Source organism: Serinus canaria, chromosome 1 (genome assembly GCF_022539315.1).
Source record: "Serinus canaria isolate serCan28SL12 chromosome 1, serCan2020, whole genome shotgun sequence".
Lineage (NCBI taxonomy): Eukaryota > Metazoa > Chordata > Aves > Passeriformes > Fringillidae > Serinus > Serinus canaria.
In genome coordinates, this window is record NC_066313.1 from 18,610,427 (window position 1) to 18,631,392 (window position 20,966).

Consider the following 20,966-nt stretch of genomic DNA (forward strand, 5'->3'; position numbering starts at 1 on the left):
CCAAGGCCATTTCATTGCACTCCCCTTGTGTGAAGCACATGAGTACCTGTGCTGGGGGTCTTAGTTGGGCCAGAGTGAGGTGAAGTGTCCCTGGTGTAAATAAAAAGCAGGTACCAGATTTTCATTGCTACCAATGACAAATACTGTAACAAAAATAGAACCTTACCTGTGAAAGTTAATAACAGGCAGTGGCATGCTTGGTCTATGTATTTTAAAAGGCAAGCTGCAATGGAGTTCTCCCAAGTCCTTTTGGTACCATAACTGATGTTGATTTCCAGCACATAATTCTGGCACAGTTTATTTTTATGATACCCTGTGCCAAGAGATAATTTTTTAATTAACACTGCTGTAGTTGTGAAAGAGATCTACTAGGCTGATGTAGTCAGGTAACACAGAGGAATCCCAGTGCAACTTTGCTAATGAGTGTATTTCCATATTGCTTAAAAGCTGTCTGTTGACTCACACTAACATGATCTGTGCCTCTGTGCATTTACCTTTTGCCACACATGCTATCTGCCCTGCTTCTGAGGGCTGCAGCAACTCCCTTACAAAATGAGTCACAGCACTTGTGCGCTCTTAACTTACTCTTATGCTGTGGATTTTGCTTTGTGTAGTCAAATACTACCACATCTGGTTTTTCCTGCCTTTGCATTGTGATGTGGGTTGTCCTGGGGATATTGTGTCACTGTTGCAGGTTCTCCTCTGAAAGCAGGTGTAACCATAGTATGTGAGCACCTGCAGCAGTGAGGAGTTACCGTGGTGCTGTGTCCCTGTCGGGTGCTAAACCCTACAGCTGCTGCTTCCTGTCTTTTCTGGTCTGATAACAGCACCTCCTGTGCTCCAAGTATTGATGGGTGGCTTTTCTTTTCTTCTTTTGCAGAAGTCAGAGGGCCACACCTCTTCCACATGATGGACAGCCAAATGAAATGTCTCAGGCTCCAGTGCTTATTTCCTGCGCTGACCAGTGAAGCTCCACGTTATTGTAAAACATTGTGCTTTACCTAATATCCTAGCCTTGTCTTTACCAAGGGAAGCTAGTCAGTCCATATGATGGAACTAGAGACTGCAATAAAGTGCTTATTGCTCTGAGTGGCCCAGAATTCACTGGAAGCCAGACGTTAGCAACTTGGGCCAGGTCCTCAAATTGGAACCCAGTACGTAGGAGGGTGATATGGTCTGTTAATGAACTGAAATGGAGTGGAGTGATCCCAGAGCTTGCTTTCTATTGAAGGCTTTTAAACAGTAAACAGGTGGTTGGTGTGAAAAAGGCTGCCTTTACTGTTAGCTCACACAGTATCTCTTTTACCAACCAGAGAGTACGACAACTAGTTTCATATAATATCTAGTTATTCTAAATGAAAAAAAAAAAAAAACCCAACAAAAACACTGACGCACTGCACTAGTTACTATTAGATATTGTTAGTCATTTTTGTACATGAAGATTTAAGTTCTAAGATGGTTTATATTAATAGGTTATGCCTACGTTTATATTGTAGAATGAATTTAAAACCTGTTCCAGAGAACTCAAGGCAGCCTGGACAGATGTACCATTGTTAGCGGTGTTTGGGCAGCCACGTGGTCCAGATGTTCTGCACTTTTATATTTGCCACCAGAGTGGTAGAGTTTACTGGGAAAAGTTCTGACAGGCTACATTTGGGTTTGTTACTTTTTAATTTAGCTTTGAATAACCAGGATGATGTGCATTAGAAAAAGGTGTGGTGTATGGAAAAGAAAATATTGCAGATAATTGACTTGTCTTTCATGCCATGGAGGGTTCCTTTATTTTTGCATAGATATCTGAGTGACTTGGTAAAACTTTCCTGTAAACAAAAAGTACTGCAAATGCGTTTTTCAAAAGTGACCTTAGTATTATTTCACAGTTCTGAATAACTTAAAACCATGATGTTTCGATATAATGTACACCAATACACATACCTTTTACATTTTACAGACACTGGCATTGTTGTAGTTACTATGCACAGTCCAGATCAGCTTCAGAGTTTGCATAAAGGGCCAATTACAGTTCGTGTTGATAAAGTGGAAAGCTGTATACAGTTAAACTACAACTGAAGAGTAGCATTTGACTGGATTCAGACTACCAAACAGATCCATCTGCCAGTTTCTGTCTCTGCTTGTGTTGAATTTTTGTGTTTTGCTGTCATAAATGCATCCCAAAAGCAGGCCAAATGTATCACTTGGCCTGTTACCTTCACTATTCTGACTTACACTATTGCATAACCAAGCATTGATTCCTACCAATAGATGCAAAATGATCACTAGTAATTGATCTAAAGCTACAAATCCAACAGGGTACTTCTTCTATAGCACAAGATGTTTCCCTACTTTCTGCATTGTAGCACAACAATTTACCAAATTGGACTCCAGCAATAATTTTCTATTAGCCTTCGTCACACCGGCTGAACTTTTGATAGTATTAGATTGAGTTTGAAGTTCTTTGAATTAAGTCTTTAAATGATGTAAGTTTACATCATTCTATCAGGCATTCTTATTTATACTTGACTGAATTGATAATGTGTTTTGAGGTTATTTTGTAACTAATTTGATGTAATAGCCATATGGACAGTAACTATTAATGCTTGCTAGGTTTAGCCTTTCATTGTTGTAGTTAAGTGAAAGTCTCTGGTTCAGTGTCAGGAAACAATATACAGTGTACCACAAGAGTTCGAAGAAAGGATTAAAGGTCTGACAAAAGGAACGTAGCTGGGGAAGTGTCACTGAAACAGCAACATCAAGGATACATGTGGTGAAAGAAAGGAACAAGAGAAGAACAACAAAATTTACAAACCAATGAGTCAGTGAAAAGGCTTTTTTAAAAATTCAGGTGACTAAATGTCTAAGAGCCCCTAGAATGCCATTGCAGCTTATGGTGGTATTTTAAATAAGATTTTATTAAAGTTTTATAAGTTATTTTAACAAGACGGGAAAAATTTAAAAGACTTAAAACTTGTGGGTCACAGCAGGGTGGCTTTTGGAGTTTTGGACCACTTTATAATTAGCTGAAATCCAAATATGTTACAGTGCAGGCCGTTCACGTTGACAATGGTACTAACTTATTTCTCTAGAAACCTTTAGAGTAGATATATTTTTGTCAAAGCACCCCATCCTTCCTCGATTTAAATTTCAATATTGTTCCTGGAGATATTTCTGTATATTAATGGTACCTTTTTTAAAAGAAACAGAAAATTACTTTTTTCTATATTAATTAATATCTTACTTGATCTGCTTTTCCTTGACTTTCCCTTAGAGAAGGGGGTAGGGTTGGGTCAGTTTACTGGATATGACTGTTTTCAGATACTTACAAACCTTTTTGTAGATATGCTTAATTTTTAAGCGATTAGGCACTGAGAGTAGCAGAAATCCTGCAAAGCTTTATAGTTCACTAGGCATTTGCCTTTGTTGGTTCTCTGAGTGATGTCTTGATTTGAGTAGCTAGAATTTTCCCTGAATCTATTAGAAGGGGTATCAGTATTTTCAGGTAACAAAGTCTGTTAGCACAACAAAAACTTCAGACCAATATCTTACTGTATTGGGGTTGGGTTTTTTTCCTTGTTTGTTTTGTTTTAATTTTTATTAATTTCAGCTGCTTTCATTTTGGAAAATCTTACTGCTATTTTGTGTACTTCAGTATACCAGCAAACACTGTTACCTGTTAACACATTGTCCACAAATGCCTCTAGAGAAGAAATTGTTGCACCTTATGTATATCTCAAGCAAACCAAAATATGATGCTTTTCTGCTTTGTTTATTCTGAATATGTTGTATCATACTTTACTGAACCCATTTTAACTTAGCTAAAGCTATCAATATTTATGCATTTCACATTATTTTCTGGATCTGAACCTGTGTATAAATCTTTCTTTGAAAAAAAGACAAGCATTTACTGTAGTTGTCCTCTATGACTTATCCATGGGAGGGGGGAATCTTGTCTCAAGTGTAAAATGCAGTACTGTCCCAGTTTTCCTTGGCTTTTATTTATTTAGTCATCTTCAATATTTCATAGTTCTGAGGCATATGAAACGCATTGTCATAGCCGAAGCTACAGATCTAAGAAGCTGGGAGAAAATTACTGTAATGTCTTCTTAATTGTTCTAGTACTGTATTCAGATATGGGAAATATGTTCTGCAGAACATTTGAGATGCAGATTCTTATCCCCACAGTAGGCTATTTTCCAGGTATTAGACCAAATCAATCAAAACTTCATATCTTACAGGTTTTTTCTGACTAAATTATTCTGAATCCATTTATGGAGATTACTTAATGCTCTGCTCTTGGCAGTAAGTACCCCTTGAATGTGCTGTGATTTCAGAAAAGAATATATTTATTTAAGCTCTCTGAATGCTCTTTTATACTAATACGGTATCCCAAAGTCAGGAGCAAGAGATTTCTTGGTAGTTTGGGTTTCTATTTTATAGCACTGGTGCATGACTTTTGAAATTAAAGTGATAAGAGTTGTGGGAAAGGGGCACAAGAACAAGGGACTGGTAGAAGTGTGTGGATTTGTGGTGTTTAAATTCCAGCTTTGATCTTCATTATTTGGGTGAAAGCTGCCTTTGTAGCACAAGGTTGAAGAGCATTCTGTAGTTTGTATCAAGTAGAGAGTTGTGCATCATGTCAGTACAAGGAAATGCCTTATAGTTTGGATGCTGTCTTTTGCAACAGGATATTAATTGAAACAACTGAACCAACTGAAAGCAAGTTATAGACATGGGGCAGCTAAGAGCATGTAAGGAAAGCTGTCCTTTATTCTCAGTATGGCAACGTTATGGCAACGAAGGGGAATTAGAAAAGAATTTAGATGTGTAAATATAGGGGGGGGGTTTGTGTGACTCTGTGTGTGTGTGTGTGTGTGTGTGTGTGTGTGTGTGTGTGTGTGTGTGTGTGCACCTGTGTGTGCCTGGGTGTGTACATTCTGCAAAAAAATGATGTAGGAAACCAGAAACATGATGGGTCTACAAGACACTATAATGTATGTCGACCCTTTTGAGTGCACTCCCTTTTTTTTGAATGCTGAGTCTAATATGGCTACCTCTCCTAAAAGACTACTTTTGTTAACTTCCATTTGCTTTCAGGCTTGATCACGTAATCTTTTTGGCCATTGATACCATTTGTATATCATTGTGTGCTTTATTTTCCAAGAGCAACATTTATATAGCGCAGACACCATAAAGGCTAAATATACAGTGGTAGCCAAACTGTGTTGCTGGAACATTTTTCAGTCTCTGCCACAGTCATATGGGTTGCAGGATCCACTAGCTCTGCTTGGTTCAGTGAGATCAGTTTCTGTAAGAGCAGAAGATGCAGTGCTTGAGGGGTGGTGGACTTGTGATGTTTCCAGAGGTGTTGAGTAAGCCACGTGCTGCTCTTGAAACAACTTCTGGAGTTTACGCTCGCAGTCCTGACTGTGCAACTTGGGTGTTGTATACCTTACGTTATCCATTAGATGCTGTTTGTTAGCTGTGCTTGTTTGATAGATTGTAGCGCTCCTTTGCCATGTTTTGCAATATTCATGGCATTCTCCCTACCCTGTGCATATTTTTGAACTGTCAACTACAGCTGCCAGGATGCTGACGCCCTTCAGGACACTTCAGGAGCATGAACAAGTACATATTTAGGCTGCGAAAGTCTTACTTGCCTCCTCCCCTGAATTCCCCTAGGAAAAGGCACAATGAGGTTTATGGTCTCACCGAAGTACTACCATAGTCATTTATATACTCGGTATTCTGTACTGAATTGACAGCTTTGAAGAAGCTTATAAGACAGATGTCTATTTCATGTTCCCCCACTAATGCTTTGATAGCAGCAATCTAGGAAGACTTGACATGAGATCTCCACTCAGTAACACACCCAGGCTTGGGCTGAAAACCCTTCTTCCTTAAGGGGCAGCATTGTTGTTGGTACTGTGACAGTTGTGGGAGCCCTGATCACGGACCACTATGCTCTTGGATTTAAGTAAGGGCTTGCATGATGTTCCTGGGGGAAGCACATCATCATGACCTAGGGCCTTAATTGAGGTGGAATTTTAAAAACTACTGCAAATAGCTTAACATTTGTGGAGTTCTTACAAAGAATTATATTGTAGTTTCTGGATCTTGGCTGTTTAGCATATACCAGCAGACCTGTGCTGTACTCCACTGGAAAAACCACATCTGTTCAGGAAAACTGACTGGGCTCCCGAATGTAATGCTTGTTTGCTTTTTTCATCTCCAAGCTGAAACCTTGTTTGCCCCTCAGTACTGCTACACTCCAATCAGTGGTTGGGTCTTGGAGGGCAACAAAAGCAGGACAGGCATGTACATGCATGTGTCTGCACGTGTGTGTACGTACACATACACACAGCAGAGTGCAGTGGCTTCCAGCATGTACTCTGTGCTAAAGTGTTCCCATGTTTGCTCATAAAACAACTTTGAAGTTTTTCAGATGATAGTTTTCCAACTTCCTTGCTAGATTTTGGTATCTTTTCTTCACATCACACAGCATAAGGTGTGAGTTTCAGAAATCACATCTGAAAAAAGCACAGATCCTGCTGACCTGGATGCTGCAAAAACCTTCTTTCTCAGCAGTGCTTGCTTTTAATAACCAGTATCTGTTGACAGTTTCAACACAACTGATTTGCTATGATCTTTTATCTTGGAGCCCAATCCTTCAACTCCTGTTCTCACATGTATTTCCACTGAATTTTGACCTAGTATATAGTTTTATTCTCTCCAAAGTTTGGTGTAAACATGCCTTACAATAGTTCATCTCCATCAATAGTATAACAGAGCTACTGCCTTCTTAGTTGTGTGTAGTTAAGTCAGTAAGCACATTTATAGAATGTCATACTTTACTCAAAAACCTCTAATTTGATAGTTCTAAGCACATGATAAGTCATGTGTATAACATGCTAAAGTACATCAAACTGTGATATTGAAGCTCAATAAAAGATTTAATAAAATATTTGAAATATTTTATAAGGACCTTTAAATAGATTTCTTTATTTTCATTCTATTTTGGTTATCTAGCATGTGCCTGTAAACAGTTTCCCATTTAAAACTAATGATTGCAAATAAATACTATTCAAATTGAGCTTCTTTGATACTTAACCTGCTTTACCATCAAATGATTGTTTACTTTAACATAGGCTGAGGTGGCAGTATTTGCAGAATTTGGTTTTAGCTACAGTATAAACTTGTTGGGGTGTTTATATTTAAACAAGCTCATTTTCACCAGAAAATGGAAGATGCCAAAACCCAGAGATGGATCCTCAGAACTGTATGCTGTAGTTTTCTGTCAGGTCATCCACTCAGCTTCTACACAATGACTGTGAAGATGCCATTTACTTTTCAAAGAACTTCTGCCCAATTGTTCTTCCTTACATGTGTCTGTACTGAGAGCTTCCATTTTATTATTTAGAACTTCTGAGCCCAGCTGACATTGCTTTGAAGATCCACAGATCCATTCAGTTGCCCCAGAATTCTGTGGACTTACATTGCATGAAGCTGGAGATTGTGGGACAGAGAGAGACAGGACTCGGTGCAGTTAGGCTTTTGAAGAAAATTTGCATTTTCTTCTGAGCTTTCTAGGTATCTACTTTATTTTTGTGGATTTTGTCTTCTTTGCACAATTCGGAAGCTTGTTGATAGTCAACAGAGATAAAAGAGAAGTCGTCCCAAAGAAAAAGCTCTTGCTATGATTTCAGTCTTTGGACATAAGAGAACTTACTCAGGAATGGTTTCTCTTTTAGAAATAAGTAGCAAGTGATATCAATGCCTAAACGTAAATTTCCCACTACTTTGGAAACTTGTTTAAACCAGGAATCTGCTCTGTGCATATATTTTACCCTCTTGAGGCTTGAAAATTAGACTGTTTGAGATCTTCTCTTTTTCCGTCCTTGGATGCCTGAAACCTCCGTGGTTGCCATGTATTTTTTAGTCACAGAAGACCCCAGAACAGACTTCATGAAGCCAGTAGACACTGGCTGCTCACATGGGTGCAGATCTGTCTCTGAGTCAAAAGCAGCAGAAGGGGAAACCTTTAGGTTTTTTTATCTATGTGCTATTTACTCAGGAAAGAAGAAACGTATGCAATCTTGCACTGCCTTTACTGGGTATGCGTCAGTATCTCTGCAAAGAAACGCCAGGAATGGAAAAGCTTCAGCCTTAAAGGCCATGTAAAGGTCATGGGAAAGGGGAAGGAAAGTTCTGATTCAGTGAGCAAAAAAAATATAAGCAATTTTAAGAAATGCAAGTTCTGTCAGTATCGGATGCCTTGTTAGGGACCTTGAAGTTGCTATTCACTTTTTTTACTACTAAATTACCTTAAAACAGGTGTCTTCATTCCTTGAAGTCCCATCTTTTCTCCTCTGTTCTCATTTGGTTCTTCCAACTAAAAAAGTGCTGAATTCAGCTAATTCTCAGAGCATCTAGATCTGGTTTATTACCCAGCTCTCACTCAGGTTGCTTTTTCCAACTGCATGGCATTTCACTGAGTCTTAACTGTCAGGTAAGGTAAATTTCCACTAATACTTCTGGAAAAACACAGGTTGGAAAGGCATCATCCAACTCAAGAACCATGCTTTGCTAGACACTGCTATTCTCCCCTCGATACCATTGTTGGGTCCCTTTCGTTGTTCATTCTGGAGTTTTTTAATGTACAGCTAACCCTGCTTTCAGAGAGACCTTTTTTTCCTACAATGTGACAACATGGAGTGAGACACACAGTATACCTGGGCATACAGTAGCCATGCTATACACCAGCTCAGGTGGCTGTCGATTCTCCAGTAGGACACTAGCACTTTGTAACAAACTATGAGATGCATTCCTGTCTCTGCTGCAAAGTTCTGTTTTGTTTTGTTTACTGAAATAAAACCTGTAAGATACAACATCTACCTTCTATCCAGTGTCAAATTCTTTTTTTTTTTTTTTTGTGGACTGTTTTTGGCACAGCAACAGTAAGAAATTGAACTCTAATACAGTTGTATTTAGAATATACTTGAAATTTCAAGTATATTTTAAATATACTTGAAATATAAAGGCTTTATTGGTTGTTTTCTGATTGGAGAATTATTAGATGTTCAGCAGAAGTGCACTGGCCCGCAGTGTTGCTGCTACAAGCCCAGCTGAAATTCCAGTTGAAAATCCAGCCTATATGAAGTACAAAATACAAAACGTATTCCATATAGAGCAGCACTTCAGCTTATTTGTCAGCCTGTGAAAAAAAAGGAACTAATTGAAATAGACTCAAAAGTCAAGCCGGTTGAGTCAGAGTGACATGCTTAGCATTGCATCACATTAAGAGAAGGCAGGTTGCTATCAAACAACATCCAATTTTAGAAAACAACAAGGGTGGGAAAGAGAAAACTGGAGGTCCTGGGAGGTGTCCTTCCACTCCAAAAGAAGTTTTTGGAGTACAAGTTTCATATATGGCCACCAAAGACTTCCCAGTTACAGCAGACCATCAGGCTTCAGTCAGACCAATCTGAGCATCAATTCCTTTCCTTCCTATTAAGGATGGGTTCCCTTATGCCTGGTCAGCACAACTGGGTTATTAAAACACTCTGCTGTTTTTAGGAGTTAGGGAGACTTTGGAAATCAAATACTGCCAATCTGTCAATAGTTTAGGATACTTAGTTTTGGTTTCAATGTCCAATAATGGCTTTTGTAAATGGCTTTGGAGTTCATGTGTTTTCAGTCTTGCAAAACCAATGTCATTGATTCAGGCAGCCTGCAGCATGCCATTGCCATTGGCATCAGTCAGAGATATGTCATTTGAAGCAAATTCACTGCATATCTCTCTTGACAGACAGACAATTCCCTGTTACATGCATGATTCATCTGGTTTGGGACTCTCAGCTGTAGTGTTTGTCATGAAGCTGGGTTCTGGCAGGGGGAGGTTCTTTCACTACAAGCCTCTCCACTTCAGGGTGGCAAAAAGTTTGTCAATGTCTCGACAACTTTGTGTGGGCTCTGTGCTTGCCTGCAGCTGCTGAGTTAGATTTCTGTAGTACAAAGTGAAACAAATCCAGCTGGGAACTCGATGTGAAGTTGGACCTTCATGAGCTTTCAGGTTTCAGTAGGCGGTACAGAGATTGACAGGTTGTGGCAACAAGGCTGTGTTTGCTTTTGTTTTGAAGAGCAGAGTTTTCTAGCAGAACTAAGGTGGCAGGGAAATTACCTTCACAGCAGATGGACAATTCATTGTCTTCAAGAGGTTCCAGTTTCAAGAGCAAGGTTTGCCAAGTGGTCTAAAAACAGAAATTGCAGTTCAAGTCTGTGGCTTGCAATGGATGCTGTGTTTTGCTTCAGTGACTACAGCAGTAACTTTTCAGTTAGAAATAATGTGTGAGGTGCTTGAGGGGTGATGCAGCTCTCAACCGTCCCATTGCTCCCAGATGACAGATGTATTTGGCACTTAGTGTAAGTGTTGCTATTGAGTGCTTCCCTGCAAGTACATCATAAATAATATTGAGTGCTCATCCTTATTTGAATCAGTAATTAAGAAAATTCTTTTTGCTGTCTTAAGAAAATACACCATGCTTGGCTGGAACAAGGCATAGTTGTACACTGGAAAGTAATGGAGGGAAGCATTTGCTGTGTGACTGTTTAATCTTGATACATAATTTTTTTCAAAACATCTTTGCTAGTATTTGTCTGTAGTGCACCACATTTAGGACATAGTTAATTGAGCTCTGGGATCTTTCAAAGTGAAGGTAACTACTTACTTCTTGCACAGAAATTCATGCCAGCAAGGAAGTCATCCTTAGGGATGAAGGGTTGCATTTTTGAAATAACTAATTTATGAGGATTTTACTCATGATATGTTTCATGGGTGAGAACCTTGAAAACACCATAATACACAAGAGTCACTATAAAAGCAGTAGCTTCATGTTCATGGATTCTGTTAATCTACAACTAATTTAAAGAACCTAGAAGAAAAAATAGATATTTCCTGTTCCACCTTGACACAGTGGTTCTCTAGTTGAAGGCCGAGGGTTGCCAGCAGGGATTTAAAAGCATTTTTAATGATGAGATGAAAATGTATTCCTCAGGAAATACTCAGTGTGCTTTGCAAGATGAGCAACTTTTTAGTACTTTCGATAAATAAAACCACAAACACAGCTATTTCAACAGTCTTAAGATAAATAGAAAGTGGCAAATTGAATTTTTTAGATGCTGTGAGTTGCCTCAGACATAGATGGGTGTCCCTCAGCATTGCTGGCTTGTCACACCTGACAGTGCCTGTGGGAGGATGTGGTGGCATGCCTGGAATGTGCATTTGTATCCAGCATTAAACCAGCATCCCACAAATCTCAGCTGCTGGAAATCCGTTTCCATTGAGATAGAAGGGACATAAACAGCATAAAAGCTGTTTAAAAAGAACTGGTTGGGTTTTTTGTCCCACTGAAAATGCTGTATATTTGGTAGAGACAGATTTCTTCCTTGGATGGTTTTCTTTATGTTGTTGTAGGAAGTTGGGAACACCAAGCTTCACTTGCAGATCTTTCACCTTGCTTTTCAATTATCTTGCCTTTCTCTCCTCTTGTTTTGAGAGGCTGAACACTTGGTAGACGTCGGTGGCAAAATATACCACAGATTTTCAGTGGGATGGACAGTATATCACACCATCCCAAGCTACTGCGTAACTCTGAAAAACCTGCAGTAGTTTTTTAATTATTATTTTAAGAACAGTTTTCCTGGACTACGGCTGTGCATCAAACACAGCTTCTGCAAAAAGATAGGCAGAGGGGGTGGGATCCTGCTGGGAAGTGAATAGAGCAGCAAACCTGGGCTACCCAGGCCTTTCTTGTGCCCTAGTTCTCTGTAGGAAAGCCCACCAGTGCCAGAGCCAGGTACCCAGCAGGTTTTTGAAACCTGATAAATTATTTCTTTCTCCTAGCAGTTTATTGTGAGAGTAGATTCACAGTTTATGAGTATTTGGCCAGGTTAATTTTGTAGTGCATGGCTTAAATTCACTTTTTTTTTTTTAAAGTCAAACCGAACCCCCTTCAGTAGTGCATATTAGACCTAAAACATTCACAAGAACTCATGCTAAGCTTTACCTTGCAAAATAAAACTCAACACATTTCTAAATTTTTTCATTGAAGGAGGAAAAGGCAGCCCCCAGACGATTACACTTTTCTCCATAATTACAGAAGAAATCTTCAAATAAACCTAATACTGATTTTTCCAATTACCTTGCTCATACAGCCTTGCCGAAGGCAGCAGGCACACATGGGGGCAGCCTGTGGGATCAGACATGCAACAGTATGGCTTTCCCTCCAGTGAAGGCACCCTCTCCATCAGAAAGCTGTGCAGCAGCCCCACTGCATCCAAAGGGATGGGATAAGGGATGCCAGCTGCCAGGTGCTGCAGACAACTGCGGTTTGAGTTGCACCTGCAGGGCTCACATAGCCAAGGGCTCTTGCCCTGCAAGTCTTGTCAGCTCATAAAATGTTGCTTTTAATTTCTGTGTCTTTCACCTGCTTGTGTTTGAAAGCTTTTCTAGGTACTTTGCATGGCAGAGGTTGTGTTGGGAATAAAGTTCCCTGCAGGTTTGAGTTGTTACAGTCAGAGATTGGCAGTGGAAGCACTGGATACTTGCTGTTGTAAACTTCATCCGTCTCCTTGAAATACTGTTGTGATGGTTATTGTCTCAAGGCTCTGTGCACATGGCGTAATTGCTGATGTAAAGACATTTTTTATCCTCCTATTATTGTTACTGAGCACTACTTTCATCAAGAAACATGAACTGGGGAAGGATGCCACAGACTTTCACAATAAAATATGTCCCTATATGATCTTTTTTCACCTATGTGAAATTTATAAATAGGGGTGGGGGATTACCTCAGGGTCCAAACAATCCTGTAAGGAAAGACCACCACCTCCATAAATCAAATTCTGCATTTTCTGCTTGTGTTTCTAAGTTGCTAAAGAAATTGCTTACTGCAGAAATGGTGAACAGATGGATTCCCACTGCCATCCATAGGTGGGCGTGGCAGACCAGTGTGGCTGCTGCTGTTTGTTCACTTCCTTTCACTCCTTGTAGGTTGACTGCTGTTATGTTGCTGCATTAATTGTGCACTATAAGCCAGCTGAGATGAGCTGGGGGTTGAAGGTCAGCTTTGGGCAATCATATTACATGAAATGCAGCATCGCACATCATCATCACAGCAGTGCTGGTATTTCCTAAAGGTCTTTCATCTTGATGTTTGTGAATGCCTGTTTTAAAATGCCCAGGCTCCTAGCTTGACTTTTTTAATTTTCTTCTTTTTTTCCAAGACAGTTATGTTTAATGTAAACCACATAATTATTTGGGCTACTTGTAGCAGATTTTAGAAACCAGAATGCCCAACCCATGCAACTCATGGGCAAGAGCCAGTGAAGGGTATTTAAAAGAGGCAGTGGTTCTTATCAGTGTGAGGTTTTCTTGTTCATTATCAACTTGTCAGCATTTTTCAAGATGGAAAAAGGCTGAAGGAGGGCTTTCTGTGACTGCTTTTGAATGTCAGGGTGAACATTTCTGTATATTCTTCTTTGTTTGCTGTTCCCCACTTCCATCTTTTTTCAGGGTGATTATAGAATTAGACAGGGTTTTGGTGGTGTGTGAGGAAAGTGTAAGCTGACTCTTAATAGGATGTCTGAAGTGCTTGTGTGTGTTTCTGGACAAACGGCAAGCTAAGGCAGAAAACCAAACAGCCAGACAGGATATTAAACACATCCTGGGTTGTGGCAGGATGAGATCTTGGCAGTATTTACTTGGTGCAGAGTCACAGGGCCAAAAGGGACTTGGAGACATCAGCTAGACATTTTCCAAGGCAGATTAAGCTATACTTAGCACAGACCTGATGGGTGGATGGGTGAGTGTTGAACTTGTCCTTAAAAGCTTCTAATAGTGGAGAATCAGCCATTTCCCATGCTGTTTTTTCCAGTGTTTGACTGTCTTTTTGAGGGTGGTTTATTCCCCCAGTGCCTAAGTACAAAATTTTAGGGTATAGGAGAAAAAGACAGTGCCCTCAAATGACATTAGATAGAGGAGCATTTTAGCTGTTTTTATAAATGCAACATAAAAAATAATGGTCAGATAAAATCTGAGACAAGATTTTCAAGGAGTGCCAGCCCAAATTTGCTCACTACAGGACTCCTCCATGCCTTTAAAAAACTCTTTCTTCAAATGGTGTGTCAGGTTGATGGTTAATAGCCATATCAGAAAGGTTCAAAGAGACCTTTCTCCTCGTGCTGTGTTTTCTATCCAGTAGTTGCCTTCAATTCTTTTTTTACAGAGTTCAGACAGTGAAAAAACAGCCAAACCAAAAAATCCCCAGCCCCAAACCAACCCAGCTTGCCATCCTTTTTCCTTGCTACCCTTTTCAGATACTACAAGGCCATCAGTAAAGCCATATTACAAGGAGGAAACCAAAGGAGAATATAATCCATTTATTTAGGCAGTGCTTATGCCAGCCACAGCAAAAGGCTGGAGAGCCGGCAGGGGCCAGAGCCTTCCCTTAGCCTACAGCTGTCCTCTCCCTGCTGCCTCCTGCCTTGGAAACAGCCTTTTTCCTTACTATCCTCTGGTGAGATGCTGCTGGCAAGGCACCACCTGTGCTTGCAGCAAGATCCCTGCCTGGGGTCTGATGCAGCCTCTCCCTGAAGACACGGGAAAAGCTGCGTGCAGTGGTGTTGGCAGTGCAGGGACCAGGACATGCCTGGGTCTCTGCTTTGAGACAGGGACCCATGGCTGTGCCTGCAATACTCTCTCCAGCTCCAAACTAGGACTAGAGGAATAATTTTGAAACAGTTAGGAGACTAACAGAGCAGGGCCAGTGAACACAAGAGCTGTGCACTCCCCTGTGACCTCTGCACCAGTTTAGCTGAAGCAATGACACAGTTTATTGAGAAGTCTCTGGATTACAGTCCATGCTGAGAACCCATTACTGGAAAGAGGCATCCAGTGAAGAAGCAAAGGGTAGAGCACATCCCTCAAGGTGGGAAGTTGCCTTCCTTTTGTGCCTGTTGTGGTTCATCAGGAGGCTCTCAGCCTGGACTCCTGACTGCTGGACCTGCTGCCCTGTGCCTGGTGCCAGGGCTTTGCCTCACTCACCAGAAGCCGCAGGCTTGCAAGAAATGGGTCGGCAAATATCTTACACTCTACTGGTCCAGGCACCAGACGGAGATCACCCCAGCCATGCTGGCATGTGCTGGGACCCTGCCCCAGGCCACACAGCTCTGCTCTTCTGCATGGCCACACGAAGCTCAAGGGGGAGAAGGCAATGGCAAAGCCCCCTGGCCCCCGTGGCAGCCGGCACTGGTGCCTCCTGCAGTGCAGAGCAGCCCTTTGTAGCCCCACACTGCTGTGGTCAGGGCCAGCAACACTGCCCATGGCTGCTAAGACTGCGAGCACCAGCCCTGCGCAGCCATGGCCTCGGCAGGAACAGCTGCAGGCAGTGCAGAGATGACCCTGCTGCCAGAGGCATTCATTGCCTGTTGTCTGCTGGGGTACCCCAAGGTCCCGTTGAGCTGCTCCATGTGGTGGCACAGAGCTGGGCACTGACGCCCAGGGAGTCACAGCAAAGCAGCACAGGGATTTTGTGCTGTGTTGAAGAGCTGAAACAAGTGGTACCGCTGGCAGGACACAAAGCAGAGGCTTCCTATAGATGCTTGTTCCAGGTGACATCTGGCCCCAGTTAAGGGCATGGATATGGCAACGAGCTTGGATGGATGGGGCACCCAGGTCTGTTCAGTTCTAGTTTGAGCCTTTGATTAAATCCCTGTACTGACCAAAGACTGACTTTGAACGGCAGTATCTTCACAGACAACCTTCCTGCAGAAGTTGGCATTCTCCAAGCACTGAGAGAGAAAATATTTAATGGCTTAAAAAGGAAAAGGGGACAGTGGAGCAGTTTAGAAAATGCAATTTCTTCAACAACTTTGTGATTGGAAGAACTGGCACTATAAAAGGGGAAACCAAACTTTTGGGAGGGATGAAATTATTTTCCCCAAGCCCAATAATCACCCTGGCTTAGAGCTAGGAGTTTTTGCTCCTGTTGTCACACACAAACTGTGAAATATGGTACATGCCTATCAGGCTGCACTTCAGTTGCAAATTAACTAGTATGTTCAGTAGTCCTCGCTTTCACCGTCAATGTAGTCTTTAGTGATGCCTGGGGAAGGAAAAGTGGTTTTCCTCCATGTTCCACAGTTTTTCTCCTGCTCTCATAAACTCTTAATCCTTTGTGCTCCCCTTGATTTTCTCAGTGCTGCTTAGCCCTGGGAACCTACCTGGAATAAGTAAAAACAAGTTACAGTGGAGACAAAAGTGACAAAAAAAAGTTGCGCTTTACAGCAGATCTACCAGAGTCAACCAAGGTATGATTTCCAAATTATACCCGGTTACTCAGTAGTCAAAAAACACAAGAGCAGCCAGTACAGATGAATATTCACCTGATTTTACAGTGTAATTGCTTCTCACTTAAAGTTTGCCCTTTTTCCCCTTTCTCCCAGTATAACAATGTGCTTCCTGCATTTTCCCTGCTCTTGAGTATCAGCATGTGCTTTGAGTCCTGTAGAGCTGGAGAGGAATTACTAACAGAATTTGAAAAATAACTCTGATCCTCTTACCCTTGCATGCTCTTAAAATTCTTATCAAAACTAAAAAAAAAAAAAAAAAAAAAAAAAAAAAAGGGGGGGGGCATTTCTCTTGTGTTGTGCTTGCACAGTGTCAGTAAGGTGAAGTGATGCTCTGTGGTGGTGCAGACACTGAAGTGACTGCATTTAAACAGTGTTCCTACACATTGTCCTTCCTGATATAGCCATAAAGCTCAGCTTCCAGCTTTTGTGTGCATCCCTTTTCTTGTGGTACTTTTCTGCCTGCTCCCAGTGGGTACCTGGATGGGACAAAGAAGGATACCTGCTGCTCAGATAGCTAAGATTGCTTTTGAGTTCGCTTGAAGACCCAGTCAGGAACTTTCTGTCTTTACTGTTTTGTAATCAAAGATGCAGCAGAGGGCACAGCTCAGCCAGGACGCATTTGCCAGGCTGCGTGCTCATGGTAGGTGTGCTCTTGGGTACAGACCACCCTTCTTTCCCTCACACTGCAAATACATCCTGTTCCATCAGGGCATCCTTCTTACAAATACCTTTTTTTAAGCTCCCCTATCAAAATGTCAGAATTATTAGGGGAAACTGTTTGCTTATTGCCACACTTTCCTTGATATATCTTTGTGCTGTGTCAAAGATGGCTTCTGTTGAGTGTGTGCTTTTGTCCAGAGGTTGGAGCTTGCTCTGGAGGCTGTTTCTGCCTGGCTGGGGGGCCCAGGGGAACAATGGTCTTTTGTGCAGGTAGGACTGTGCTGGATCCTGGTTTGCCAGGAAATGCAGCAGGCTGTGGGGGATACCCTCAACACTAGTGTAGTACCTGAGGCAGAGCAACTGTGTTTCAGTGTATGATCACTGATTTGGGAAGAGGCTTCTAGAAACCCTCAGGCAGGGAGTGTGTTAAGTGACATCTGTGTCATGAATAAAGGTGACGTGGCATCTCATGTGAGCAGCGAGGGATGGGCTGAGAGCAAAGTGATACCACTTACAAGAGGGGCCTCACCCCTCTATCCCTGTTTTTAGGAGGAAATCCATTGGAAGGGCACTGCCTTCCATGTGCGTGCTTCCACTTTGCCTTTGTGAGTGGACCCCAAGACACAAACAGGGAGCAGACTGGAAAACGGTGGAACAAAAGGCACCCTAGGCCTTACTGGGCCTTTATGGTACTCCCTGCAAATGTCTCTCCCTTCCTCATCCCCTACTGGTGGTTTGGGCTTGGCTCTTGGGCAGCAGCAGCACACAGCACTCTGCTCCCTGCCTGCTGTGGGGAGCACGAGGCTCACATGGCCCAGTTGGAGATTTGACCAAAATGCGTTAAAAGCATTTCCTCAAATAGTCAGCTTTAATTTTAATAAGTCATATTTAGTAGCCTTAAGGACACTGGCTGTGTGAAAGGGAAAGGGTTATGTCCTGAAAGCAAAGTCGGATGAATGGGTGCCGTGTGAAGGGCTGCTGAGAGTTTGGTGTTGGGTGAGAGGCATCACATCTTCCTTAAGAGAGAGGAGCCCTTGCTGTGTGGTTGAAAAACATGGTGTGGTGGGATTGACAGGGGAAGCACTTTGACTGAGAAATGTTCTTTTAGATTAAACAACGAATTTCTGCATGCACATACAGACTAGATCTTTGTAATGCGGCAGGCTTTGACAGTGTACTGCAGCATTATTGCTATTTATAATCAACAATTACTAACACTATAATCCAGTAAATTTAGTGGTAGCAATTACAGCAACATAAATAGCAATCCAGATGACTAAAGGCATTGCTGTCAATGCAGGTTGCAGCTATAACATTAGACAAAGAAGTTGGAGGGAAGATATCAAGACTCGATATGTCAGCTTGGGTCTGCTAGTCTTTTATATACCATTTTTAATATACTTCCTGAAATGAAGCTTCAGAAAGGTACACTGCCTCTTTAAAATTAGTCTAGGAACTACAGGTAGTTCACATTATTTTTAAAATAATAAATCTCTATATATATCTATATTAAAATATATATGTATACATAAGTTTGCTAGCCTACCTTGTGGAAAGGCTGCAGCTAAACTAAGTCTGAGCTAATATTGTATTACCATGGTCTTCTGGTTTGTAGATAGCCCTTCCTTATTAGATGAGGTTCTGTTCTTGCTCCACAGAAGGTGCCTGTGTACATAACTCCTTTGTATTGCTTTCTGCAGAGTCCCTTATATATTTCTTACTACTAATGCTGTGTAGAAAAGGAAATCCAGAGATTTTACTACTGATAATTAACCATTAATGGCCATTAGCAAAATAAAGATTTAGTTGTTTGAGAAACAGATTATTTATATTGTGTATGGTTTATTGCCTGATAACTTGTTTGGTGACTGGATATTCTTTTCCTTCTCCTGGTCCTTTTCTGCTTTTTCCAGCTATGGTGTTTACTCCTCACTTTGATTATTAGCAGGCAATAAAGTATATTGTATGTTTTGAAGCCAAGTGGTGTGCTCCTTACTCGTGCACCGCAGGGAGCGGGGGCTGCAGCGGGGCACAGCTGGCCCCTCTCCTGCTGGAGAAACCAAGGCCCAGGTGGGCACTGGGGCAGAAACCCGGAAGCTCCTGCCCCATGGGAGGGAGGGCAGCCAGGAGCCCTCAGAGCCTTGCTTCCTCGTCCATCCCTAAGGACAGAGGAGACCGTGTGGACACAGAAGATTCACTGCATCTCTTCTGAACTCTTACCACCCCTTTAACATCTCTGGCATGGACAGCAGTGGCAGTGGCAAGTATTGTCACTGTTAGTGGCAGCTTCTGGCTCTCTTGACAGCCTCATGCTGCTGGGTTTTCACCTCCTGGAATGGACATCAGCAGGGCTCTGTGCTCATGGCAGGCTCAGGTCCTGTAACAGCAGGGGCACTCTGTGCTCTTCTACACACAAGGCAGGGCATCCTCCATGCCCAGCAGCTACACAGCCGGGCAGTGTGTGCTGAAACTGCTCCAGGCAACACACTCAGACCCCAGATGGACCTGATCTGCTTGTTAGGGGCTGCATTGCTTTGTTTTGCTTGGCTTTGAATGGGGAGCCAAGTTCTGCATGGCAGCTCCTCCCTCCTGACATCTGGCAGATTTTTTTCTGTGGTTCAGAAGCTTCACTGCCAGATGCAACTTGTGGGGGTGCACCCTTGGGTGTGTTGGCAGGAGGAGCACATCCTTCTCTGCTGCATTCCCTTCCTCAGCTGAGCTGCTCAGAGGCCACCTCAGTGCTGTGTCACCCTCCAAGGGGACACAGAGCACTGCCCTGTGCTTTGCCCTCCCCTCAACAGCCCTAGTGCAGCATGAGGGGCTGCAGTCAGGCCACTCACCTGACCAAGCCAGCTCTTCTCCAGCAGCTGGGATGTAGATGCATGGCCCTGCTCCTGTGCAGCAGCTCAGGGGACAGGGTGAGCAGGGTGAGCCCACCTCCCAGTAAAGATCCTAAGAAACAAACAGCTTTGGCATCTGGGGAAATGAAGCTGCTAAAAAACTCAGCCTTTATCAGTCAGCATCATTTTCTGGTGCTTGTTTTGCCCCTTTCCATCCTGAAGCAAAAGTCAAAATGGCGGCACAGCCTGTGCAGAAAAGCTTCCCAAAAAACAGTAAAAACCTCTCATTTGTAAGTCAAAACAGATTTTTATTTTGTTTCAGTTCTAACCTTCACATATTTTTCTGCTTTTTGTGTGGCTGCATGTGTGCATGCTACATATAAGTACATCTTAGTCCATCCTTACTAGTAATTCAAAATAATTCTTCCCTGGGTACTGGTGTTCTAGATGGTGGCAGTTGTGAACATGACAGTAGTTTTGCAGTTTTGCATTTGTGCAGCCCTGCTCAAGCTCCTGCCTATGCCCCTCTAGTCCCTGCACCACAAGCTGTGTTTCTTGGAGAGGGGACAGGCACAGGCTGCTGCACATGACCCCGTGAAAAGTAAAAACCTCCAGTTTGGTCCCTTACCATCTGAACCTCTCCTGCTGGGAAAAAAAAAATATTCTTTTTTAAGTATCTGTGGGGTTTTTTAATTTTTTTTTTTTTTTTTTTTGCATCAGCAGAGAAGATGAACCAGAGACTTGCATCCAGGAAATGCCTGGCGTCATCTTGCTGTGCTTTCTGCATGATGGGGGAAAAAGATCACTCCCACTTCTAAGCAGTGAGGCTTCTCCCTTGGACCTTGACCCCCTCAAGAAGATTATTTATTTCTTATGTCCTTAGATGCCTCTGCCAAGAATTGGCCTCATTTTCACATCCCACCTGGAGAAATCAGTTGGTGAAGTAGGCAGCAGCAAAGCTGGTAGCTCTGAGTGGGTACAGCAGCCCACAACATCTATATTCAGCAACTAATGAGCACTGGAGAAGTCTCAATTATGAAGCATATTTTATATGCATGTGTC

The 20,966-nt window shown here is 42.2% G+C and overlaps 1 protein-coding gene across 17 annotated transcripts in view; it reads left to right on the forward strand.

Moving 5' to 3' along the window:
• BBX (BBX high mobility group box domain containing) overlaps nucleotides 1-19,039 on the forward strand; it is a 150,079-nt gene extending 131,040 nt beyond the window's left edge. For all 17 annotated transcript variants that reach the window (XM_050975967.1, XM_018920185.3, XM_018920186.3 and 14 more), the window contains one exon: nucleotides 881-19,039. In XM_050975967.1, coding sequence (XP_050831924.1) covers nucleotides 881-968 — 88 coding nt within the window. In that variant the 3' untranslated portion in view covers nucleotides 969-19,039. The remainder of the gene's footprint in view (nucleotides 1-880) is intronic.
• The last annotated feature ends 1,927 nt before the right edge of the window (nucleotides 19,040-20,966 follow it).